The sequence below is a fragment of the Notechis scutatus genome, chromosome 4 (genome assembly GCF_049901735.1).
Source record: "Notechis scutatus isolate UNSWTSFEM ecotype Mainland chromosome 4, rNotScu1.2, whole genome shotgun sequence".
NCBI classification, from domain to species: Eukaryota; Metazoa; Chordata; class Lepidosauria; order Squamata; family Elapidae; genus Notechis; species Notechis scutatus.
In genome coordinates this window covers 89,468,196-89,496,140 of record NC_142012.1, presented here as the reverse complement: position 1 = coordinate 89,496,140, position 27,945 = coordinate 89,468,196, and the positions used below count along the sequence as shown (strand labels likewise).

The 27,945-nt window shown below is 40.3% G+C and overlaps 1 protein-coding gene across 1 annotated transcript in view; it reads left to right on the top strand.

Annotated features, from left to right (window-relative positions):
* Positions 1 to 27,945, top strand: part of CDH23 (cadherin related 23) — a 564,480-nt gene that overhangs the window by 437,794 nt on the left and 98,741 nt on the right. The window contains exons 30-37 of the mRNA XM_087964088.1: positions 3,069 to 3,204; positions 8,380 to 8,768; positions 8,853 to 8,954; positions 9,275 to 9,277; positions 13,335 to 13,484; positions 15,441 to 15,569; positions 19,085 to 19,213; positions 22,983 to 23,210. Of these exons, the coding sequence (XP_087820214.1) occupies positions 3,069 to 3,204; positions 8,380 to 8,768; positions 8,853 to 8,954; positions 9,275 to 9,277; positions 13,335 to 13,484; positions 15,441 to 15,569; positions 19,085 to 19,213; positions 22,983 to 23,210 (1,266 nt within the window). The remainder of the gene's footprint in view (positions 1 to 3,068; positions 3,205 to 8,379; positions 8,769 to 8,852; positions 8,955 to 9,274; positions 9,278 to 13,334; positions 13,485 to 15,440; positions 15,570 to 19,084; positions 19,214 to 22,982; positions 23,211 to 27,945) is intronic.

Here is a 27,945-nt window from a genome sequence, read left to right as displayed (position 1 = left end):
TCAGCAGAAGGAGCCTGCAGGGATTATTAAGTTTAATGGTTTAGGTAATAATGTTAAATATTTAATGGGATTTAAAAGGGGTGAAAATTAATGAATATGTAACTTAGACGTGGCACACTTATATTGATATTTCAGGGGGGAAACCAAATCATAGAAGAAGTGTTTTTTTAAAAATTAGAATTTAAGATGAAATATACAAGTGTGACAGTTAAAAGTACTAAAGTATAATGATTATGAAGTTAATATAAATTAATTAAATAATGAGATAAGTATTTGGAGTAATACAGTAAAATGGAAAATGTATAAAAGCATTGCTAAGATAAGAAACTGGATACAAAAATTGAATATGTAACTATAACCATATTTGTATGTATATGTGAAACCTGTAATCATGCTGTTTCCTAAAAAGAGGTGTTAAAATGTGGAAAACTGAATAAAACTTGTTTTAAAAAAAAAGAAGTAGCCTGCAGTACTGCACTCTAACCATTGCGCCACCGAGGCTCTTTACAAAGGATTGTAAACTTGTCATACTCCTATCAAAAGAGGTCAGAATTAGATTTTGCTGCTAAAGACAGAATAATTCCATCTGGCTGGTGGAGAAATGTGGATTTGTAGCTTACTGCAAGGAAATTTCATATATACCCATATCAGCAGATTTATGAGAATCAGTTATGTATCTGTACGTGTGTGTACAACTACTGTACATCAGCAAATGTGGCCCCAAACCTTAATCTGGCTCCTGAATTCTAAAATGTTCCCTTTCCCTACCTGGTACTCTTCACCTTTGAGTTTGATCAACCCATCCCAGAAGACAATTGCTCTTTCTGATCATCATATTATATTATAGCCACATATTACAATCATATAATATTACAACCCCATCAATGGTACTTTTAGATGTACCTTCCTTTCCTTTGTCTTTGTGACAACTAGGGAGGTTCTTGTCTGATACGTTTTCTCAAGTTACAGTTCTGGTCCAGACCTGGGTTGTTGTTTTTTAAATCTGACCTCGTTTGGTAGCAATTGTTCCTCCTGTTCTTCTACGTTGCTTCTTCTGCCAATTACAGTGGCCAGCAACATTTCAACTCCCCTGCTTCTCTGCTTTATATGGAGCTGGCATATTCCTCAAGTTGGCCCCATGGTGGGGGAGGAGTAAAAAAAGTCAAGAAGGCAGCTGGAGACATGCTGTTGAAACTCCACCCTTTTCTAAAAATTATAGCCAATTTTAAACCCCAATACAAATACCCTTCTCTAATAACATTATCCAGGAGTGAACAATAATGACCCAACCCATCTTCATCACTCTATATATCTAGCTTCCTGTTTCATATCCTTAAGACATATAGTTGCTGTGTATGACTGCCCATATCTCTTTGAAATTTTCTACCAAATTGCAGTATTTATTGTGCTAAAATTGGGAAATTCTTATTAATTATGAGGAAGTCGTAACGTGAACTCTATCGAATTAGTTATAAATACCTGCAAACTGTAATTCTGTATTTGCCCTGATGCTCCTTCCTCAACTTGGTTCTGACTCCATGTCAGACCTGCTGTCAACTCGTAAAGCATTCCTGGCCTGCTCTTGAGTTGCCATAGGCAGGGGAGGGGAAAAACTGATGGAGAAGCTCGGTTGTTATGACCAGAAGCACATTCCATGCATACCTTTCTCCAGATTATATCCCAGGTTAGTAGAGGAAGCCAGAGAGGCGTGTTTTCTACAACCCATGAAAGTGCTTCTTTGGAGAATGTGATTTATGACATACCTTGGGAAGAGGGGGGAAACAGGGTCATAGGTAGGCAGTAAATTACGTGGGGCAGAGCCAACTGCACTTGGGAAAATGCCAAAATGTTGCTCCTAATAAATAATTGGATTTCTTTTGAAACTTGGCTCGAGGCTCATGAATTAATTAGGGCATCCATCAGAACCCTGACACCTGCCTTAACTTAGGTTTCTAAGTAAAAATGATCCTTAACGCCATTGGGTTGAAAAGATACGATTTACTAGAAGCCAAGTGAAATACAGTGCAGGGGTATCAAACTGGCGGTCCGCAGGCCAGATGCGTCATGTGCATGCCACACCCAGCCCAGCTCCACGAATGGGAAAAATGTCACGGGAACGTCATGTGACAGTGACATGACACAGCAAGTTTGACATCCATGCAGTAATGCAAAGCCAGAACTGAAATTTGCACGCCAAGACCCCAAGTGAAAACTTGGGACTTCCCATTGCTGGTTCCCCGCTGTCCAATCAATTTTGAAGAAGATGTTTTGGAAATGGCTACTCTGATTGTAGGCTGGCTTGCAGCTGCATTCTTTTCATCGCGCAGCGATCTTGAAACGCTATCTTGGGCAGGCACCTTCACTTTCTTAACTTTCCACTTTTTCCCCAAGTGCTGTCCCTCCCTCTCACCCTCCTCCCAGGGTTCATGTCAGACCGGTACTGAAGCAATTGTAGAGAGTTAGGTGGGAGGTGGCAGTTCTGACACCCCAACTCATGATTTTAAGTGCACTTCTCAACACAGTAGTCAAGGATTATATTTATTTTTGATTTGATTTGATTTGATTTGTCAATCACTTACAAGATAATAATAGGTATAAGTATAAACATGAAATAGGTACGAATAAATGGAGACAATAGGATAGGGACGGTAGGCATGATTGTGCACTTATGCACACCTCTTACAGATCTCTTAGGAATGGGGTGAGGTCAATAGTGGATAGTAAACTAATCCACTATTGACCTCACCCCATTCATAAGAGATCTGGAACATTGATGGAAAGGTTAAAGGAGTGGGGGTTTGAGGATATAACAACAGAGTCAGGTAGCGAGCTCCAGGCATTGACCACTCTGTTGCTGAAGTGGTACTTTCTGCAATCAAGTTTGGAACAGTTTACGCTGAGTTTGTATCTGTGGTGTGCTCTTTGTATTGTTGCGGTTGAAGCTGAAGTAGTCATTGACTGGTATGGTCCTTTATCTTGGTGTAATGAATATGGATGTTGTTTCTAATTTTTTTTCCCCATCAATGTTCCAGACAAATAAATGATCTGTATTTTTAACTATTCCCCAGGTAATAGTCTATGTGGAAGACGTCAATGATGAACTACCAGTATTTACCCAAAGACAATATAATCGGCTGGGTTTGCGAGAGACAGCTGGAATTGGGACATCTGTTGCTGTAGTCCGGGCCACAGATCGTGATACAGGTATAGTTATTCCATAGAAGGATAATATTGGCTGGCCAGTGCAATGCTGTTTGAATAGCTTTCTGTGTTAGTGATCCTGTCCTGATTTATCTTTGGAGGAAAAGTATTAGAGCTTACTGTATGTATGAGCCACGTTAGGAGTCCCAAATCTTTTTTTGTGATAAATTCCATACTCATTATTTTCTCTTATTTTAGACTTCTGCATGTCCAAATGAAACTTAGTTTGGAAGAGATCTACTTGAATTTTAGGCATAATAGAATAACACTTGGACGGGGGCCTTTGAGGTCTTCTTGTCCATCCTCCTGTTCAAACAAGAAACTCTATTGGACCAATGGCCATCCAATCGCTTCTTAAAAGCCTCCGGTGATGGGGCACCCACAACATCTAAAAGCAAACTCTTCCACTGGTTAATTGTTCTCACTGTTAGGAAATTACTCCTTAATTCTAGGCTGCTTCTCTCCTTGTTTAGTTCCATCCATTGCTTCTTGTCTTGCCTTCTGGTGCTTTGGAAAATAGATTGATGCCCTTTCTTTGTAGTATTCCCTCGAGTACTAGAACACTGCTATCATATCTCTCCTAGGCCTTCTTTTCACTAGACTAGATGTACCAGAATAAAATAGAATGGAATAGGAATAGGAATGGAGTAGAGTAGAGTAGAGTAGAGTAGAGCAGAGTAGAATAGAGAATAGAGAATAGAGAATAGAGAATAGAGAATAGAATAGAATAGAATAGAATAGAATAGAATAGAATAGAATAGAATAGAATAGAAAGGGTAGGGTAGAGTAGGGTAGAGTAGAATAGAGAATAGAATAGAATAGAATAGAATAGAATAGAATAGAATAGAATAGAATAGAATAGAATAGAATAATGAAATGAAGAATAGAATAGAATGGAATGGAATGGAATGGAATGGAATGGAATGGAATGGAATGGAATGGAATGGAATGGAATAGAATAATGAAATGAAGCAAAGGATAGGATAGGATAGAATAGAATAGAATAGGAAATAGAGAATAGAGAATAGAGAATAGAATACAAGAATAGAATAGAATAGAATAATGAAATGAAAAAAGGATAGAATTGAATTGAATTGAATTGAATTATTTACTGGCCAAGTGTGATTGGTCACACAAGGAATTTGTCTTTGGTGCATAAGCTCTCAGTGTACATAAAGAAAAAATAAAATGCATTCATCAAGAATCATCATAAGATACAACACTTAGTGATAGTCATCGGTTACTAATAAGCAATGAAAACAGACTAGAATAGGGTATACCTACCCAATTCCTGAAAAATTAACATCTTGCTAATGCTGCTTTATAAAATGCTGTGTACAATGATGTTCATAATTAAATTTACATTTTCCCCATCATTTTGGGTACCCAAATACAATCTGAGTCCACATGCATACTTTGCATTCTGATTTAAAACTGCAAATGATGCATTTTACTTCATTTATGTCAATTGACATAATTTGAAGCATGTGACCTCAGGGCACAGCTGACATAGGATGATATAACAAGGGGAATTATGTAAATATAGAGAAGAAATACCCTTCCTTAAACGGTCTATTAAATCAAGGTCTTAAAACACGGGTGTCAAACTCGCTGCATCACGTTGCTGTCATATGACGTATTGTGATGTTTTTTTCCCCTTTGCAGAGCTGGGATGGGCATGGCCTGCATGTGACTCATTCAGCCTGTGGGCCACCAGTTTGACACTCCTGTTAATTTAAAATATTGCTACAGAGAATAGCTGTGGGATAAATTTGTAAAAACAACTCTAGATTACCATCTTCTACTTAATTGTTAATTGCAATGTTGTATCTGAATGCCTACATGCAGGGTAGATGTGCCAACTTCAAGTATGCCTCTGCTTCAGTACTTATCTTAAAAGGAATTAATTAAATTCCTTTTAACTAGGATACCAGCTCCTCTTCTTTTCAATAATTGGGCTGGTGAACATCTGCCACAGGTACTAACTAGCAATACAGTTAATTTATTTATGGTCAAAGACCAACGTAATAATAATAAAAATCACATAACACCCAAATAAGTTAATTCAATGTGAGCCAAACAATTAATAAAACAAATAAGGAATTGTGTTTAGTCCAGAGTAAAACAATAAATAAGCATTGCCACTGTTAAGCCCAAAGTCTTCTTACAGCAATTAAAATTTACAGCCCAAATTTGGCAACCCTCCTAGAAGTTGCAGAGGCTGATCTACAGCAAGAAGAAAATGTTTGTCTGTTCTGGCCAAATCAATGACTGATGAGTAGATGTGTTACGAATGCAGAATGCTCGGCTTGATACAGAGGGCAGCACAGCACAATAGACAATAATATCATCTCAATTATCTAACCCAGCAAAGGGAATGAGATTGGGTTACTTTTTCCTTACAAAGTCGTGGTAAGTAGAACCTGCCACTGAGAACGCTCTGATATGCAAGGTGGAAAGGATCTTAATAACATTGTAAAATGTAAAAAGGCCTACCACGATGGCCGCCATTAAAGTAGCATGGACTTTACTCCCAACAACTCCATTGTACGAGCTCAGAGAGTCGTCCTTTGTCTCCAAAATGTCTTTCTCAAGCATCACCAAGACCTCCAGGAGACCATATTTTAGGTCTGCAGTTGAACCTGTCTTCCCATGGGAAACAAAACTATAAAACTCTCATTGGTATAAACTGAATATCACAAAACTAGATTAAAAGATTCTGTTAAAAAAAATGTCTATTGTTAACCTGAATTCTACCTTTAAATGTTGTTGTTTTTTGTTTCCGCTGCTTTAAATGGCAGCCAATAATATCTCGGTTTTCTCTCCTGATTTCCAATATATCCTGGTTAATAATTTAAACAAGTGGTCAGGTTATATTCAGTGTGGAAGCCCCAATTTCAGCTTTGTTGCTTTACCTAGCACTTATAGCAATAGCACATATGTATCTGACTCAGCCTTCCATCCCTCCAAGATCAGTAAAATGAGGACCTAGATTGTTTGGGGCAATATCCTTATTCTGTAAACTGCTTAGAGAGATCTGTAAAGTACTGTGAAGGCTTCACAGTCTGGCTCCTCATTTTACTGATCTGCGAAGGATGGAAGGCTGAGCCGGTCAGAATCGAACTGCCAAACCGCTAGCAGTGGGCAGTCAGCAGAAGTAGCCTGCAGTACTGCATTCTAACCACTGTGCCACCATGGCTCCTGGAATAAATTAATCCAAAACGAGTCCTTGACCACCTGTTCCAATTGCATAAAATCAGAGTTTCTAAGTCTCTTTTTTGCTGAGGCAAAAGCAATAACAGATTCCCCAATGGGTGCCTTAAAGAAAAAAAAACGTTAACTCAAGTGTTAATTGAAATGTTAATTTCAATTCAATCTTTCTTCCTCTTAATCAAGATTGCATGTTGTTGGTTATATATAGTACATTTTAACAACTCTTTATCTATGAAAATAACAAAGTCCGTAAAAATATAATTAAATAATATAAAATAATAAGAGGGGACTTTCCCCTTCCTTGCACTAATCCTGTATATTTCTTCTCTTTGGATTTCATCATTCTAACTAGTAGAATTTTTTTTTAAAAAAATAAAAAACAGTAGAAACTGAATTTGGGGGCACGTGCGGGTGAATTAGCTAAGATTAATACGTGCAACTCCAAGTAACTGTACTTTTGGATTTGGAATTGCAGAAAGAAGGAGAATGGCCCCATTATGTGGGAAACAAAAAGAAGGAAGTAACGGAAAAGGAAGGAAAGGCAGAGAAGTGCATCTGGAACCCCATATTTGCTGAGAATTAAAATCACAACATGATATAACAATGCTTGCTTCCTTTGGGGAGGTGGGGAATCTCATAGAACATATAAAATAACAAAGTCGGAAGGGACCTTGAAGATCTTCTAGTCTAACCCCCTGCTCAAGCAGGAGACCCTATACCATTTCATACAAATGGTTGCTCAGTCTCTTCTTAAAAGCCCCCCGTGATGGAGCATCCACAACGTGTGAAGGCAAGCTATACCGTTGGATGATTGCTTTCACCATTAGGAATTTCCTCCTTCGTTCTAGGTCGCTGCTCTCCTTAATTAGTTTCTATCCATTATTCCTTGCCTTATCCTTCTTCTTTTCTTTTGCAAATGCAAAATGCAAACATCTGATCAGGGATGCAAGTGGAAGGCAAGGAATTCCAACAGAACTTCAAATTACAAGTACTTAGAGCAGGGGTGTCCAACCTTGGCAACTTTAAGACTTGTGGACTTCAACTCCCAGAATTCTGGGAGTTGAAGTCCACAAGTCTTAAAGTTGCCAAGGTTGGACACCCCTGACTTAGAGTGTAGCACCAACCTAATTCTGAAGGCCTGTAAGAGAATTTGGGTGATGAGATTTGAGTTCTGCGCTAAGAGCCAGAACCTACTAAGTGAGCCTTCAAAAATCTCAGTCTTCCTCCAACATCGGGTAACTTGAGAACCGATCCATGAGTGGAAGTCAGTCAAAAATACCAGAGTTGTGCCCTAAACTGTGAGCAATCCCATTGAGTGGAGCAATCACTGATCATCTCAAACCATTGGTTTCGTGAGAATAAATCAGTTTGGTAGGCAGGTACAAAAGACTGGCAAAGAGTGACAGACTGCAGGAATAACACAACAAATCATGTGGCAACACTCCCTTGTTATAAAAAACTAAAAGGTTTGAGAACTTTGGAGGAATTTTGAATAGAAGTGGAGTATCTTCCTTGGGGTTTTCAAACACTCCTTTGGGGATCCTGTAAAGGTAAAGGCGCAAACATGCTAGTTGTTTCTGGCTTTAGGGGGCAGTGCTCATCTCTGTTACAAAGCTGAAGAGCCAGTGCTGTCCAAAGATGTCTCTGTGGTCATGTGGCCGGCATGACTAAACGTTGAAGGTGCACGGAACGCTTGTTACCTTCCCACCAAAGGGGTCCCTGTTTTTCTACTTGCATTTTTACATGCTTTCAAACTGCTAGGTTGGCAGAAGCTGGGACAAGTAACAGGAGCTCACTCCATTATGCGGTGTTAGGGATTCGAACCACCGAACTGCCAGCCTTTCTGATCAACAAGCTCAGCATCTTAGCCACTGAGCCACCGCATCCCTTTGGGGCCCTGTACCGTGGCTTACATTACAAGCGATTACATACCTTCTCATCATTCTTTTTCCTCTCCCTCTCTAGGAAATGGTGGTCTAGTGAATTACAAAATCATCTCAGGATCTGAGGGCAAGTTTGAAATTGACGAGAGCACCGGCCTCATTACCACCATTGACTACCTGGACTATGAGACGAAAACGAGCTACCTAATGAATGTTTCTGCCACAGATCAAGCCCCGCCCCAAAACCAAGGATTCTGCAGCATTTATGTCAGTCTCCTTAACGAATTAGATGAGGCTGTGCAGTTCTCAAACATCACGTACGAAGCAATCATCACAGAGAATATCCCTTTGGGTTCTGAAGTGCTACGAGTCCAGGCCCGGTCCATTGACAACCTTAACCAGATCACGTACAAGTTTGACCCAAATACTAATCCTCAAGCTTTGTCTTTATTCAAAATAAATGGAATCACTGTAAGTAATTTACTGGGAGATTTCTGTTATCTGTGGACATCTCTGGATATCGGTGGCCTGTATGTATTTATTTCTTTCTGTCAGGGTGTGATTACAGTCAGAGGACAAGTGGATCGAGAGAAAGGAGACGTTTACACCTTAACTGTAGTGGCGGATGATGGAAGCCCTAAACTTGACTCAACTGTGGTGAGTTGATTTTGTGTGTGTTCCTTTGTCTTTGTATGCTTAGCTAAAATTTCAACCTATTATTGTGAGGTTGTTCATCCTCCAGAAATGGAAGGTTTTCTAGTTTTCTCTGGAGATGGGAATAGAGTAAAAAAAAAAATTGACGATTGTTTTTGGGGGATGTTCCTTAGTATATGGAAGATGAGGGGAAGTTTTCTTTTCCTTTTTCTTTCCATTTTAAAGCCTTCACCACACTGTAGCAAGGTTCTTTGTGGTTGTGTTCTTGTCTTTAGAATCACACTATGTTATGATAGATGTGTGGATTGTGTAACTAAAACTAGAAAGTTACTTAAAAATTCGAATTGTTAACTATTTTACTACTTCCTTAAGACCAACGGATAATTGGGTTGAATTGTTTTCTATAAGTAGTTTATTTTCTGAGTAGTTTATTTTCTTAATCATCCACATTTTACACTGGATTAACTTACTGTAGATTCTTTTACTTTAGATCGGTTATTCTGAATGTCAAGTGATGTGATTTTTTTAATGAAATTATTCTTCACTTAAAACATTTTAAAATTATTTTAAAAGTAATTTGTGTTTAGTCCGGATAATGTCCCAGGAGATTTTTGCTCACATGTTTTATTATTCTTTCCTACAGATGTCTTACTCACAGAATTTTTAGAACTCAAGAAGGTTTAAGAAACCACACACTCAAAACACATGACACTAAAATTATCTTAGAATCCTCTCATAAAAAAATCGCCCACAGGATGGGCGATTTCTGTTTTAACCTCCCTCTTGTTTTTCTTTTTCTCCTTTTGTACTACTTTTGACTCAAAATGCGAGCATGTGCTACATGCTAAGCTCAAATGCTGAGGTGGAGGTGGAGGAGGGGAATACATGCAAGAACGGTACAATGGGAAGATGTAGTTTAAGGCCCAAGGGCAGTTTCCCATTTTGGACAGATAATACTGGAGAAATAAAGGTTATTATCTATAACGCATCAGCATGCATTACAAAGAATGCTAAATGGAATTTGGGTAAGAAATGTATGAATAAACGACCAAGGAGACCACACCTATTAGATGATTAAGGAGAGATTGATAAAGCAACAACAAAGAAATTATTATTTTTTTACATTGTTCTTTGAATCTATATCTCTGACCCATAATATTTTTTTCCAAAACCCTGAATTTATGTATCCTATTTAAAGGATAGAAATCTAATCCCTCTTTATTTCTTTTCTTCTCTGTGTCCACTTCTGTGCTTCCATCCAATAGAAGGTAGGAATGTTTATTAAGTTTATTATAGCATGCTGACTGGGGAATGCAAATTAAAATCTACACATTTTAAAGCTGCCAAGGTTGAGAAACATTGATCTAGGGCTAGTCCTAGAAAAAAAAAGTGAAAATAAGTGGCCAATGGATTGCCTAAGACAGGGGTGTCAAACTCAAGGCCCAGGGGCCGGTTATGCCCTGCAGGGTGCTTAAATCTGGCCCATGAAGCTGCCCTGGAAACAGCAAAGGACCATCTCGCAGTGCCTCGACCCAGCCCAGGCCAACTGGTTGCTTATCTAAACCTGGTGGTGGCCTTTTTCATTGGCAGAGTGCTGCAGGAGGCCATTGCAGCCGAAAACAGAGCTCGCGCCCCTCCCAAGCTCCGTTTTTGCTTGCAGAATGCTAGCAAAGCAAACTTGATTGTCCTCCACTGCTGAGGCCTCTGGGCAGCCTGCGTGGCCATCCAGGGGTTCCGTGCTTGGCCTGAGAGGGACAGTGAGGTTCCTCTAGAGGACAAGGGTTTGGTGTTCTCCCTGGTCTCACGTTCCTCTGCTGGAGACAGTGGATCTCCCCAGTGGTGGGATTCAAAAAAAATTTACTACCAGTTCTGTGGGTGTGGCTTGGTAGGCGTGGCAGGGGAAGGATACTGTAAAATCTCCAGCCACAGGTAGTATTTGCCGGTTCTCTGAACCACTTAAAATTTCCATTACTGGTTCTCCAGAACTGGTCAAAACCTTGTCAGAACCACCTCTGGATCTCTCCCAGCCCCACCTGGAGCATCACAAGTGCCCCTGACATGAGTGATGTCAAGCTGGCCACACCTGCACTGGCCACACCCACCCAGCCCCCCGAGGTCAAACGCAACCTTGATGCAACCCTCAATGAAATCAAGTTTGGCACCCCTGGCCTAAGATGTTATGTGTCTTCCAAGAGACTCCTGCTTATACTAATTTCACATTCATTCAGTTTTGAAGGCCACCAAATTGCCAAGCAACCCTGGCCAGTTTAAATAATTTTTTAAAAATCAATATATAAAGACTAAAGAATCAGGATAATAAAACTACCATGCCTTGGGAAGACAGACGCCCTGAACATAACTTTCTAATGAGTACCTATATAAGTACCTCTTAGAGCAATGATTATGAGAAGAGTCAGGTCTTTAAGACCTTCTTAAAGGATAGCTACACCAGGACCATATGGACCTTGCGGTATGGGAGCTTCAGAGGTGGTATTCAGCCAGTTCAGACCGGTTCTGGCATACCAGTAAGCAGAAATTTTGAGTAGTTCAGAAAACCAGCCAATACCACCTCTGGCTGGCCCCGCCCACCCGCACCCACCATTTTCTATCCTAGATTCCTTGATTTTTAGCTCAGCTGATTCACATGGCAGAACAGATTGCCGCACCTCAACTGAGCTAAAAAAAACAACAGCTCACCTCACCAGCGCTGATACAGAGGGCGGTTTTTGAGTGCTGCGCGCACGCACATAGAACCGGTAGGAAAACATTTGAAACCCCACCACCGGGGAGCTTCTGCTTCAAAAGACAAGGGCAGTGATAGAAAAAGCATGCCTTCTTCTGGAAGCTAAAAGATGTCATTGTTTTATTGATGGGACCTGGAATATTTTTCTTTCTCTGATCTTATAATATGAATATGGGTAGTCCTCGTCTTACAACCATACCGTTTGAAGTTACAATGGTACTGAAAAATGTGACTTGTGATCGTTTTCCACACTTAACAACCGTTGCAAAATCCCCATGGTCACGTGATCAAAATTTGGACACTTGGCAACTGGCATGTATTTATGATGCTTGCGGTGTCCCAGGGCCATTTGATTATGTTTTGTGACTTTCTTACAAGCAAAGGCAATGGTGAAGTGAGATTCCCTTAACCACCAACTTAACAACTGTAGTAATTAACAACAGTGGCAAGAAAGATTGCAAAATGCTGAAAAAGCTCATTTAACAACTGTATTGTTTAGCAGTGGAAAATTTTTGGACTCAGTTGTGGTCATAAGTCAGGACTACCTGTAATTAAAGGGAAGAAATTCTACTAACATTGAGGCCTTACTCATGAAGGGGTTTGTAGAGGACCATTGAAACACTGAATTGCCCCTGGAAGAATAGAAAGTCAAACTCTTGAGTGTAGATCACTGCCAACTTTGATATGAACATGATTTGCATTGAGATACTAGTTTTAGCAAGGAGAGAAAAAGGTTTCTCACAATCACATCCCATGAAAGAAAGATAAATGTATCCTGAGCTTTTCTTCAGAAACCAGCTATCTTGGATAATGTTGTCTTTGAAACCTTTAGCCAAATAAAGTTTCACAAATAGACCCATGTTCTTCTCCTTTGGGTAGAGTGTATTTACAAGCTCAGTTATTTTTAGACATGACAGCATTTCCTTAACTACTGGCCAAAAACTAGCTCAGATTGATTCTTAACACATATTTGCGGCTGCAATATATCCCTAACAGCCTAACACTTTAGTGCAGTTATTAAGACATGGTTCACACTGTACAGTAAAAATATTTAGTGTGGCTTTGAGAGTTGATGAAGTCATTATTTCTTTGACTTTCCAAGCATCACTGAATTAGTTTATATGATGGCACCAATGAAGCAGGGTATGTTCCCTCCCGATTAAACAGGATGTTTATCCATTTGTCTGGTCATTAGCGGGATCCTTACATTAGCATTACCTGCAAACAGCCAGTTTGCTATCCTGCCCACCCTTGAAATAAAACCTTGCTAAAGCTAGAGTGAGTCCCCTAAGTTAAACAAATATTAGATTTGGTTATTATTATTTTATCAGTCCGAAAAAAATGGTCTTTCAGATATGTGCTCCCTCCTTTGATGTAAATGATACCTTCAAAGCATAATAATTTTGCTAGGAAAGCTGTGTGAAAAGGACATGAAAAAAAGTTTGATTGTTACAAAATGGTGGAAATCACAGATTCAGGAGACCTGTTTGTAGATTTCAGGGCCAACTTCAGTCATACTGTGGTGTATAGGAGCTGGCTTTGAAAAGTCCATTGTTTGCTTGCCATCATTTATTTCTCTGTAACGTTAGCTTGTCTCCTGTCTACCAAAAGTATTATTCATGCTCACCTTCACTTGGCAGGTTACCATCACCATATTGGATGAGAATGACAACAGCCCACAGTTCGACATTACTTCGGACTCTTCTGTGAGTATCTCGGAGGACAGCCCTGTCGGACGTCGAATTGCTCTGGTTTTGGCCAGAGATCCCGATGCAGGAAACAATGGACAGGTAGCTGTGACTACATCACTTCACAGATCAAGAAGTAAAATGAAAGAATATAAAGCTGACTTATTTGATCAAGGTTAAAATAAATACACTATGTAGTTATCTCTGGTAAACCTTGATGGACTTTTGCTGATATCAGGACTGAAATGATGAGCTTTTATGAGTTTCTTTAAAGAAAAGGGATTGGTACGGGAAAAGTAAACCATTTCTTGTATTTTAGAAAGTGATGAATTACTGAAATTCTTATATTTGTGATGAATGGGGAATTCATTTTTACATAAAATTTTTTTCTTTTTCTTTATTTTTAGTTTTTTATTTCTTTCCTATTTTTCTTTTTTTTTCCTCTTTGTTTTTCTTTTCTGTACATTTTCTTTTTATTCTGTTATTTTTTTACTTTGTATTAATTTTTATTATTGTGAATTATACCTTTTCACCAAATTACCGTAAAAAAAAAAACAAGTGAAGAACTGGCTGCAAATATTAAGTTCTTCTTTAAGCTGCACTCTATATGAATTCAATAACCTTGGGCTTTTCAGCTCCGATAAACTTCATACAAAGTGCAGCTTAAAGAAGAACTTAATATTTGCAGCCAATTCAGAGATTTCTCCTGAGACCACATGAAATGCAAAAGGTCACAGACAAATATACTCGCTCCCATGGGCCCCACATTATTGGCATTATTGGAGGATAAATTTTGTCCTGGATTGCTATTCCTCCCCCTCCTCTAAAATGACAACTTTCTTTTTGCTGGCTTAACTGAAGTCTTCATCAACACTGCTCCTTCAGTTCCTCTGTTCTTCTTTTGAGGAGACTGTGTAGAAGTTGGTGCTGGCAAAAACAGCACTAAATATTTTTAGAGCTCACAGAGCTCAACAACAGTCAGCACTGAATGAGTCACAGCCCATCTCATAAATTAGAATACCATGTGTTCTTCCCTTTGGCTCAGTGTAACTTCTTAGTCTTAGAAAGTAAGATTGGCTGCATGTCACTTAAGGCGATGGGTAAGCCAGGTGGCTGTGAAATAACACGGGGAAAAAACAGCATCGCAAACCATTTCCTGTGGTGCCCAGAAGCTGCTCAACAGCTGACTTAGGACAATGGGCTTGAAAAGGCTGCAAAGAAAACCTCAAATGAAAACTTTTTGGTCACCATTTCATCACACTAAAAGGAACTCTTTTCAATATTAAACAGGAAGCGCTTTGCATTTAAGGCGTGGCACATTTCTTTCTTTTAATTTGTTACCTGGGGTAGCTCTGAACACCCGGGAGTTTCATTCTTAATGGGTAACATCTGCTTTCATGCACTTCATTTTGAATTTAAGAAAATATCTACTGGTGATATTCACTCCAAAGACAAAGATAGCATTCACAAGCTCACTTGTTACCTCTTTAGATCATGGGTCTCCAACCTTGGCAACTTTAAGACTGGTGGACTTCAACTTCCAGAGTTCCTCAGCCAACAAGCCAACAAGCTCAGCCAACAAACTCTGGGAGTTGAAGTCCACCAGTCTTAAAGTTGCCAAGGTTGGAGACCCCTGCTTTAGATCATTTACATATCAGTTTTGCTTCGCTAGTTTTTTATATTCACTGAGTCCAACTCCTGGATTTAATTTAGCTTCCTCTACAGTTAAGTTTCCAACATTGTTTTTCTTTTTTAACTATACAATATTGTTTTACATAACCACTCTTCATTTTTAATTGTGTACATTTGATTATTTTTTTAATCAATCAAGAAATGTACATTTGCACATCCAATAATTCCAGGAGAAACCTCTTGTCTAAGAGTTAAGAAGTATAATTGAGGACAGAATTTGGCTTGCCTCCCCATACAAGAAAAAACCCACCAATGATAAATAAATAAAGTATATCCTTTGTTACCTTCTATCGAATGGACTGATTCTCTTCACTTCCTCTCTTCTTCCACCCTTTCACCAGATTTTTTATTATTATTTTTATGCAGGTTGTTTTTTCTCTAGTATTGGGAAATATAGGCAGGGCTTTTGAAATTCGTACGACCAACAGCACCTATGGAGAAGTATTTGTGGCAAGGCCTTTGGACCGGGAACTAATAGAACGCTACACCTTACAGGTAACAGGGAGTGATGGTTGTTCAAGTTTTACATTGTGTGGTATAGATAGTCCTCCACCTATAACCATCATGGAGCTTACATGGTTTTAAATGGTGACGATCATATAAAGTGTGTCACCCATTTGACCAACCTGATTTTATCACCTTTTTTTGTGGCGGCCATTAAACAAATGTGGCAGTTGTAAAGCAAACGTTGTTAAGTGAGCCTATCATTTGCTATGGGCCAGTTTTGCTGAAAACTAGATGCAAGTTATTGACAAAAAATATCATAAGAAGTAGTCACATGAGCACAAGTTACTGAAAATGGTTGGCCTGTTGCCAAGTACCTGAAATGGAGTCATGTGACTACAAGGGGGTGCATGGCCATCAGAACCAGGTTGTAGATTCCCCTGGGAAAGTCTGTCATAACTTCAAACAGTTGCTAAGTGACCGGTTATAAGTCAAGGACTACCTGTAATGCCTTTTGTGGTGTTCATGTAAGTAATTTGGTCTCAGTGCAGTAAGCCAGCCCTCTCATTGTTCTTCAGACCCTCTGTAATCCCAAATGTGCCATCTATGTATAACTGCATTATTTTAGTTGTTGAATATTTCATCTTGCAACTTGAACTACAATGTGGAATTCGCCTTTCATGATGGAGTTAATGTATTTTTGTTTTTGTAACTCAGCATTCAGCAGAAATTCTAGAAGCCCTGAGTGTTACAACTGGTATCAAACTTCTATTCCAAAGTAGAATTAGCATTTGTAGAAGGAAAAAAAATGGATCTGTAGTCTAATGGACTTGTGGTTCCTGCTCAAGGAGCCGGTACCGATGTGGCCAGGAACAGCTTTGCACGGATATATCTTTTGGGCCAGTTGTACCTATTTCTAGTTTGGAAAGTGATATATATGGTTGCTCATGCCTTAGTTACTTCCTGATTGGACTGTTGCAAAGATCTAAGTAGGAGGCTGCCCTTGAAGAGTATTCAGAAGCTTCACTTGATCTAGAATGTTAGGTGACCTACACTGATTCCCCATGGATCTCAATCAATCTACTGCAGGGGTGTCAAACTCGATTTCATTGAGAGCTGCATCAGGGTTGTGTTTGACCTTGGGAGGCCAGCGTGGTGGGCGTGGCCAGTTCGACGTCACTCATGTCAGGGGCGCCTGTGGCGGCCCAAGTGCTTTGCCAGGAAAAACAGGCTCCCAAGCTCCGTTTTCGGCTGTGATGACTTCCTGCCATCCTCTGCCAATGAAAACAGGGCTCAGGAAGCTGGTGAATGGCTCCAGAGCTCCATTTTCACTGGCAGAGACACCGCAGGCCAGTCCTTCACTGTTTTCAGGGTGGCCCCATGGGCCAGATCTAAACATCCTGCGCCCAGGCCTTGGGTTTGACACCCCTGATCTACTGGTTCACCTTTAATACACTACATGGCACAAAACCAAGTTACCTGCGGGGTCATCTATCCCAGTGTCACCTGGAAGAACTTAGGCATGTCATGACGGATGCTTTATGGCAGGGTTCCCCAGATCCCAGGCCGTGGCCCATTTGGAACTGGGCCACGGAAGTGGCATGTAAACATGCAGGCGCAGCTCCATTTGTGTGATCAGTGTGCACGATCGATGTGCACATGGATGCTGATTGCATAAATAGAACTGCATGTGCACGCAACCTTGCCCACTGCTTGTGTGGAACCATCGTCTCTCCTCCTCCTCTGCCAGTCCGCAAAGCTGCAAAGTTTAGGGACCGCTGTGTTATGGAACAGTCTCTCTTCAGAGATTTGGATGATCTTTCATTCACCATTTTTATCTTTTTGTGATGACCCGGGGCATGGCACAAAAGCAACACAGTCACATGAGTAAGAAAAGTCTCTTTAATACCTCCAACTTTGCCCCCAATGTCCAGTTATCATCAGCTGGAGAAAAAACTCTCCCAAGAACAGTGGAGGAAAATTCAGTCTGAAAACAAAGTACATATAAACTGTAAATAAAAATCCACACAAAGCACGCTGCAGCAATTAACTGGACAGGGCAGGGTGAGGAATTGCAGGCTTCAAAGGCCAACAAAACACACACAGTTGGGAGGACGCCAGGAACCCAGATAAGCCTTGACAATAAAAGATAACTCACGATTTACTTCCAACCAATTGCTGTGTGCAACCTCCCTTTTTAAACACTGTTCCCAGCTGCAGATAATGAAGGTAATCAGGGCCCTTTCCTCCCCCATAAGCCATGCAACTCACATTGCTCCCTTCTCCATTCCTCCCTGCATGCCTAGGATGAAGAGGGGGTGGGCCTGGATCTTCCTCTGAATTCCCTCTGCCTTGCTCTACCTCTCCCTTGCTCTGCCCAGTTGGACTTTGCCCTTCCCCAGTTTCTTCCACAGCCAACAGAGCCACACTCCCCACTCCCTGTCAGCTGCTCAGCTTTCCCCTCGGAATCAGATTCCGACAGGGGCATGACACTTTTGCTCACCGTTGATTAACCATTGGTGGCTATGTAAATAAATAAACTTCAGACCCTGAATAAAACAGAATTTATTAAAAAGCTAACAAAAGACAAAAATACATTTCTTTTTTTTTCTGAAGAGACTGAGGTGTTAGATCCTGGCACTAATCCAAGTACTGCTACATAATGAATGTGAGAAGAGGGAGTAATGAGCTGGAATATATGCAGTGAAGAAAGGAGAAAGGCAATCGAGGAGCGGGTTCCGGTCCTTAGTCCAAGGTGAACTGAGAAGGAGAAGTTATAGTTGTCCAAAAGTTCCTTTCAGTACAAAAGCAGATGGACGAATCAAGTGATCTGAAGCTATTGTGGGCTCTCTGTTTGTCAGGAAGATAGGAAATGTGGCACGCAATTGGAAGCTTCAAAAATGCATTTATGGGGTCTGCAATCGGAACAATTTTTAGGCAGGAGCTTTGCGCTAAAATCCCTCCGATGATATGAGAGAATTAGTCCATTTCCTTGGAGGCATTTTTTTTGGTCACTATCTTCCTTTTCTTCCACTTCTGTTATGTCCTGCATGAAATACTGTCCAAAACTATATAGTAATATTCTAAGAATGATCATGAAGCTGTTTGATATGTGCATGCTATTTTCAATTGTTTTCTTAACAATATTCACCAAAGTTTTCTATCTATCTATCTATCTACCCATCCATCATCCATCTATCATCTATTATCTTCTAGATATCTTCTAGCTAGCTATCTTCTAATTATCTTCTATCTACTAGATATTTTCTATCTTTCTATTCACCTAGGTAGCTATCTTCTATCTATCTTTTATCTACTATCGATAATCAATTCTATAATCTTCTAGCTAGTTAGTATCATCTATCTTCTATCTATCAGTGAAACACTAGCTTGTTTCAGTAAAGGAAATATTTCTGCTCCTGTGTCTAGATATCTAGATATAGATATTTTATAGATATGTACAAATATCTACCCTTGTCCTGATTTACTAGCTTTGCCCAACTTAATAGCATGACCAAATCCGTGATGCTTCACCTATGTTCTACTGAGTCTCATCTTCCTTTCAGATTCAAGCAGCAGACCGAGGTGTTCCAGCTCGCAGGAAAGAGCACACTTTAAGGGTCAATATCCTGGATGTGAATGATAATTCTCCAGTCATTATCAACCAACATGGATACAATGTTAGCATTAACGAGGTAAGAAGGTCTTGTTGCTGGCTTTTTATAGGTACGTTCATGGCCGTGTCCCCAATGAAACTTGTTCATACAAAAGAAGGAACTGGGCCTAGCTTCAGTGCAACTCATTTTTTTTGCTTATTTGTACAGTGTGTAAGCATTTGAGAATCTTAATGAAAAATATTCTTTTCTTAAAGACATTGTCGGCAACAGCATCCTAGAAAAGACAATTGAATACAATGCCAATTGAATAAAATCAAAACAAGGGTTATCAACATTTGGTGCACCAATTTTCATAATTTATCTCTGATTTGAAGATAGCATACAAGGAGAGCTGGATGGATAGAAATCGGAGCTCTAAAGACTGAGTCACTGAACCTAGAAGTTTCAGTGCTAAAGAACTCTTGGTATCCTAAACTTGAAGTAAAGCTCACTATTGCAGGCTTTCTTTGTGCCCAGAATAAAAATTCATGACATATCGAGGAAAGATCTCTGAAGAATTCGGAGAAAAGCAAAAAGGAGTTAAAATTTCCAAATGTTTCATTCCTTTAGAACAGATGTCTCCAAACTTGGCAACTTTAAGACTTGTGGACTTCAACTCCCAGAATTCCCCAGGAAGTTGGCTGGCTGGGGAATCCTGGGATTTGAAGTCCACAAAGTTGCCAAGTTTGGAAACACCTGCCTTAGAAGAAACCTTTATTCAAAGCCCAAAATGATGCAGATTACTTTTTTTTCTCTCTCTCTCAATTTCTCTACAGCCCTGAGGATTGACCTCCCTGCTTCCTTTTTGGGTAGCCATTTTTGCTTTTCAAATGTTTAAGGATTTCTTTCTGGTTATTTTTGCATTGACTTCTTCTAGTATAATGCTGTTCTAACCAAAGCTGTTTGTACTGTTCCTGTAGCTCCATTATATGTTAGTATGATGACCTAGCAAAGTTTAATTTTTCTTAGATACTTGCTATCCCTTTGCATATTTGAGATAATATACTAAGAAATGTTCCCATTCCTTAGTACATTATGGGAACATTTCTTAGTACATTATCTCAAATATGCAAAGGGATAGCAAGTATCTAAGAAAAATTAAACTTTGCTAGGTCATCATACTAACATAGATTTGTCTACTGTAAGAACAGCCCTGTTCTTGATATAATCCCTTTTCTACTCCCTGGAAAATGTGCATAAAAGATTTGGGAAATGTCACTGTTTGGAATGAACCAAATGTAATTTAGTCTAATTATAGCTTGTAAGGATACACCGTTCTGTAACAGAGACATATCAACAGGAAGTGTATCATAAAGTAATAAAACATGAGGAAAAAGACAGATTCCAATTACTGGATTAGGCTGTCTTTATATACATATCCAAAAGAGAAATGCATCCAGACCATATTATCTGAAAGCATCAGAAGGGAACATTCACTACATAAGCACTTTGAGGAAATCCCATATTCTCATCAATGTTCTGACCCAGGCTTCATCAAACTTAATAAAACACCAACTGAATTTAAAAGTAAAACTGTTTTTACGACACTGGGAATTACTTGCATTCCCAGCCAAAACTCATTAGACACAGTTCCTCCCGATAAGAGCATGCTTTTCAGTGCTGCAGAATGCTGCCAAGAAACAGAAGTCCAATTAAGGCTAACATCAACCAACCCAAAAACCTAGAAAAAAAACCTGACCAGAGTACAGAGCTTCACGAAGGACTCGGAGAATTACTGAATTGCTTTGCTTCCTGCAAAGCTCTTCGTCATTGAGGATTGACTTTTATCCCTTATGGGAGGGACAATCACTTCCCAGCCTTACTCTCAAGTCGCCCCTTCTGCTTCAGCTGCTCTCACCGTCTAGCAGCTCTGCGCACATGTGCACTGGGAACAGGTTCCCCTGGGTCCTCTTCCTCGCTGCTGCCAGACTCCAAAGGCTCCAAAGGCAGCACCCCACTCCCAGATGGTCCTGGCCCCATCCCTGCATCGGATGCAGGACCCTCGTCCAAGTCCTCTCCAGACTCCCTGACTGGTCCCCTTTCATCCTCACTGTCCAATACCTCTGCCGTCTGCACCTGCTGCCGGCAAACCACAACAATCAACTCTATTCAGATGGATAAATCAGGATGCTAAGCCACATGACTACTAATACACCTATAGGCTTTTTCCTGCAGATAGTAACACTGAATGTGCCAGTGTTTTCAGGAGCTGATGATACTTGAGCCACGTCAGCTGGAATTGGCGTTTATTCAGGGTGCTTCAAGGTATACATACTAGCTTGTAGAACACCTGGCCTGAGCAGTGCCCTGTTGGGTCAGACTTTTAATTCATCTGGTCCAACACTCTGTTCTCACATTGGCTAAGCAACCATAGGGGGCCTTCAGAGGTAGACAAACTGCCAATATAGCTAAGCGCTGCCGAATTCCACAAACTGATCCATTCCTGATTTTGAAGCAACCCAGAGGAGAGTCAGCACAACCTCTGTCATAAATATATATGTTGAGATTGCCTGAGTAATCCAGTATGCGTCCTTGCATTACATTTTAACCGGCTTTGCTCTTTGCCTGTGAAAGAAGCTGCTGACATTGGCTTGGTTTGGAAATGAAAAGCTGTTTCTGTTGGAGTTCTTTTCCCATGGCCCATGTTCCCTTCTTTTTACCTTGCCTTGCGATCAAGAGCTCCAGCTTTGGGGAAGCATTCAATTAATCATCTTGAATGGTTTAGGGTTCCCATAAAAAAAATAGCCAGTCCGCCAAGAGAAGAAGCCAGATTATTGTACGAGAATATATACAGATAGTCCTTGACTTACAAGCACAGTTGGAACCAGGCTTTCTGTTGCTAAGCAGGACAGTGGTTAAGTGAGCGATGCTCAATTCTATAAGCTCTTTGCCATGATTCTTAAGCAAATCTTTGCTGTTTTTAAGTGAATCATGTCATTAAGCAAATCATGCTTCATCCATTAACACTGCGTATCAGAAGCTGGCTGGGAAAGTTGAAATGGAGGTCATATGTCCCTACAGGATACTGCAAGTTGCAAAATACTTGAATTTTGATCAGATGACAATGGGGATATTGCAACAGTGCAAAGATTGGTCATAAATAACATTTTTCCAGTGCTTTTGTGACTTTGAACAGTCACTAAGAATAGAATAGAATAGAATAGAATAGAATAGAATAGAATAGGATAGGATAGAATAGAATAGAATAGAATAGAATAGAATAGAATTCCTTATTGGCCAAGTGTGCTTGGATACACAAGGAATTTGTCTTCAGTGCAAATGCTCTCAGCGTACATAAAAGAAAAGATACATTCGTCAAGAGTCAAGAATCATAAGGTACAACACTTAATAATAGTCATAGGGTACGCAATAAGCATTCAAATCATACTAGGAAATGAATGGTTGTAAATTGAAGACTACCTCTGTTAGCCTTTATCAAATCTGTCAGATTCTGTCAAAAGACCAGATTCACATATGAATCAGTTAAACTGATTTATTGCTATATAGTCCATGCACCAGAGTCTTCTTTGCTAACGGCCAGCTCCTGCTGAGAGTTAGGGAGGGTTGGACTTAATTGACTAAGTAGGGACTTCCTCAGGCTGAGGAATTCTGGGAGTTGAAGTCCACAAGTCTTTAAATTGCCAAGTTTGGGGGGCTCCTTCTCTAGCATACCTCTTTTCACCCTATCCCCAGGTTCTGCCATTCCTTCTCCCACAAATCCTAGGTTTCGATGTAGCGTAACTGCAGTGTTATTTCTTCTGTGGCCTAATTTTCTTTCTTCCAACCCCTCTGTCCAACATTTGCACAGAACGTGGGTGGAGGGACGGCTGTGGCTCAGGTACGAGCCACCGACAGAGACAGTGGCCTCAACAGTGCCCTCTCCTACTACATCGTCCATGGCAATGAAGAGCTGACCTTCCGCATGGATAGAGTGACTGGAGAAATCGCCACCCGCCCTTCCCCGCCAGACCGTGAGCGACAACAGTTCTATCGGCTGGTGGTCACTGTGGAGGATGAAGGCAACCCAGCCCTCTCGGTAAGCAGTGCTTATATGAAATTTAGGAATTGGCAGTACAGTTGGGAACTATTGAAAGCAGTAGTGACTGGGTCATGAAAAAGTGTCTATAAAAAATAAGGATGCTTTACTCAGTCAAATCTACTACTGAAACTGGAAACTTATTTAGAAAATGCTAGGTTAATATCTTTAATCCATACTTAAGCTTAAGAGCCTCTGTGTTATTTCTTATACCTTCTTATAAGCTTAGGAATTTGCATCTTCTTTATAAAATCTGCATTGCTTGTATAAAACTTGTGATGCCTGCTGAATCTTAAAGATAATGTCATGCCCCTTTCGGAGTCTGAATCCGAGGAAGCTGGACAACTGACAGGGAGTGGGAGTGTGGCTCCGTTGGCTGTGGAGGAAACTGGGCAAGGGCAAAGTCCGGCTGGGCAGAGCAGGGGAGAGATAGAACAAGGGAGAGGGAGTTCAGAGGAAGACCCAGGCCCATCCCCCTCTTCATTCTAGGGCACGCAGGGAGCAATGGAGAAGAGAGCAACGTGGGTTGTGTGGCTTACAAGGGAGGACATAGCCCTGATTCCCTTCATTAGCCACAGCTGGGAAGACAGTTGATAAGAAAGGCAGGCTGCGTGCGGCAAGCTGCTGGGAGCAAACATGACTTTATCCTGTGTTGTGGCTTATCTGTGTTCCTGGCGTCTTCCCAACCATGTGAGTTTTGCCGTGCCTTCAAGCCTGAGATTCTTGCTTCAGCCTTGCCAAACCAGTTACTTCAGTTTGGTTTGTTTGGACTTTAAGTTACAGTTTGTGTTGCTCATGTTTTGGACTTAAATTTCTGCAGTCAAAGGCTGTTCCTGGGAGTTTTTCTCCAGCCAGAAGGGGACAAAGTGGGAGATAATAAAGGGGCTCTTATTGCTTATCTGACTGTGCTGCCTTTGTGCCACGCCCCATGTCATCACATATAACTTTGGGGGCAAAAGTTGTATATTGTTTGCTAAAAGAAGTTTCAAATCCTTAGCTTGGTTCCCGGCTTCAGGCCATCATAGGATAGCACAATTGAAGATATATAATGAAGGCTGCATAATTGGGGACACATATAATGAGGAATGCAGAATTCATAAAGTTAGATATGTGATTGATCGGATTTACAAAGGTAATTGTTTCCTTAATTGTAATTTGAGGGTTATCGTTGAGTCAGGTTTATGCACAGAATATGTGTTGTGTGACCTGAAACTGTGGTTTGGCTTCATCTCAGGGTTAGTTTTTGGTGTTATTTCAGTTCCCTCTGAGCTTCATCCTCGTATTTTCTCATTTTCATTTAGTACTGAAAATACAAACTCAACTGTCCCATATCTCTTTTGGACCAAATGAGTATAGAATAATATGCAATCCTTCACTCACTTTATACAGTTGGCTTCGTTTACTTGTTTACCAGGAAGTGAGTGAGTTTCACATTGCAGATTTCCAGTGGGTGGTTTAGGTGGAGTCCTAAAACAGAATTAAGTAATCATTTCCTCAAGGATCGCTTCTACATCTCCTTAATTGTATGAACTCTGGCTTAAGTTCAGTAATGTCATCTGTGTGTGGAGTTTTGTAAACCATACTTTTGCATTACTCAAAAACAGGGAAAGGGTTCTTCAGCCAGTTTTATTCAGATATTAGGGAGGTAAAGGTATGCTCGGTGCAAACTTAAGGTTAAAATATGCGTGTAAAGTTTTTTATGTTGGTTTTTTGTTTCCTGATATTTTCTGACACCTCACTATTTAATTTTCATAAGAGGGTACAACATCCTTGTATATATTACCAACATTCAAGGCCAAATCTAAGTCATATAAAAGAATCAAGCATCTCCCAACTTTTCTTTTTTTTTCCCCTTCCCTTGTTTCCTTCAATATTTCTGTACTCCAAAGAACTTTTGAGCATTGAGAATGAAGATTTAATAGTTTCAATCCAGTTTTAAATACTCCTGTGATCAATTCAACCTTCAGTGTTGTGTGCCAGCTCAGTTCAACTCAGTGAAAGCTTGCAGGAAGTAAATCTTAACATCCAATAGTGCATATTCCTTGGAAAGTATTTTTTAGCACAGATTAAAATTTACAATTACTGGTGTCAAACTATATGTTGTTTTTGTGGGCCCAGTAGAATTATCATTTGAATAAGAAATTAACTATTTAGGTATACTAACATTCTGCCAATGCATTGGGGGAATTTATACAGCTCAGAATCTGCTCATTAACTTTTTATCTATTATTTGTTTCCAAGCATTACAGTTGAATAAATAATGTCTTTTGATGAAAAAGCTATTAATTTCCATTTATAATTCTTGGCTTCTTCTTCTTGGACTATTGAAATATTGGATTCAAAATAGGCAGCAGATACATTATATCTAATACTTTACTTAACAACTTTAGAAGATCCTAAACAGTAAATTTGGACTGTTGAATTCAATGAGATTTACAGAATGTATTTATTTTTACTCTTTGGGTTTTTATGTTGTTTGTGCTAGGTATAATGATTGTAATTTACTTTGAACTTGGGGGATAACTGAATTCTTTTCACTGTGAATGTTTTAATTTCATGTTACTGCTATTAGATGTATTATCTTGGTTTTATATTGTATTTATATATTTACACAACAATGCATTTTGTTTTTCAATTTTGCAAGCCACTATGGGCTTGCATTAAATAAATACAGTAAATTGTATTTATATAGTTACATTACACCAGATTTTTTTTTCAGTTTTGCAAGCCATCATGAGTTTGCAGTAAATAAATACAAGAAATTTCTTATTCATTTATTGTAAATTTTATAAGGAAGTGGAGCATAAGCCCTTCTTTTATTAATGTGTCAATCTTATTATTATGCTAAGAACCCTGGTTATACTTTCCTACAATTTTCAGTTTTCCTAATGCCACTGCACACTCCAAGAATGTTTAGTCTGTATTTTTTTTATATTAGTTGCAGATATGTAATCTACCCATATCTGGTTTTCATCTTTACTCCCCAACATATATTTGTCCTGAATGGCAACACAAAAGAGAAGAAACGAACAGGAATAATTTTGGTTTGTAAAATGGCTGACACCGAAACCATGAAAGCTGATGAAGCCTTACATTAAATTTCTAAATAGGAAGCAAACATTATTTTTTTATTTATTGGTAAAATTTATTCACTGCCATCTTAGCTCAGGGGAAATCTGGGCAGCTTACAATCATAAAAGATAAAAATTCTGTAAGCTAGAACACATAAATAAGTTAATATATAAAGCCAAACATTGTGCCCCAATTAAAGATAAGGAGAGTGAGAGAGATGAGGTGGGGGAACTGGGATCTGTTAATTTATCAACCATCTCCGTTGTGAGGTTCCCCCTTTGGAGCCCAAAGCCAAGTGGCAGAGGCAGATCTTTAGGTTCTTATAGAACAGGGGTGTTAAACTCAATTTCATTGAAGGCTGCATCAGGATTTTATTTTACCTCGGAGAGCCAGAGTGGGCGTGGCCAGAGTGGGCGTGGCCAGCTCAACATCACTCGTGTCAGGGGTGCCTGTGGTGGCCCGAGCCCTCTGCCAGAGAAAACAGGCTCCTGAGCTCCGTTTTGGCTGCAATGGCCTCCTGTAAGTAACCCTCTGCCAATGAAAACAGAGCTCAAGAGGGCTGCGTGCAGCCCACCCGAGTTCTGTTTTTGCTGCAAGGCACCACAGGCCAGTCTTTCGCCGTTTCAGGGTGGCCCTGTGGGCCAGATCTAATCACCCCGCGGGCCGTATCTGGCCCCCGGGCCTTGAGTTTGACACCCCTGTTATAGAAGTTTGGGAGAGTTGGAGCAGACCTCCCCCCAGGGAACAAGAAGTTCCTTAGGGCAGGTGCAACGCAGAGATGATATTCAGCAGGTTTTGACCAGTTCTGGAGAACCGGTAGCAGAAATTTTGAGTAGTTTGGAGAACCGGAAACTCCCATCTCTGACTGCCCCCCCCCATCTATTCTCTGCCTCCCGTGCTTCCCAGCTGATCGGCTGGGTCTTCTTTTGTTGCCCTGCATAGGAGAACGGTGCTGGAAAGCAGGTTAGTGGGGTGGGGAGGGAATGGGGATTTTACATATCCTTCCCCTGCCATGCCCCACCAAGCCACACCCACCAAGCCATGCTCACAGAACCGGTAGTAAAAAAAAATTGAATCCCACCGCTGGTGCAATGGCAGGAAAGGCCCTTCTCCTGGGCCCTGCTAGCCAGAATACTTAGGCTGACAGGATCTGCAGCACGCTTCCCCTGCCAGTATGGGTGGGGTTGGCCAAGCCAGGATGAGATGGTCCTTCAAGTAGCCTGGACCCCAAGTTCACAAAGTATGGCCATTTGTATGTTCTCTGCCCCCTTATCTTTTGTGGTTTGATTATTGATGAATATATAGTGTAATTCAGGAGTGTCAAACTCATGGTATCATGGCAGCATCATGTGATGTATCAGGACTTTTTCCCCCTTTGCTAAACCGGGTGTGGATGTGGCCAGTGCGTGACGCATCTGTCCCGCGGGCCAAGAGTTTGACAGCCCTGGTGTAATTGTATTACATGCTGGCTGGGGAATTCTGGGAATTGAAGGCCACACATCTTTAAAAATGTCAAGTTTGAAAAACACTGGTTTACAGTGGTGACACTTTCTTACTGGACACTGGTGACACTTTCTTACTGGGGATTTGTGGACTGACTGAGGAAATGGCCTTGGTCAAGAGTGCCAGTTACAAAATGGTTTTCATCATGCAATATTCACTT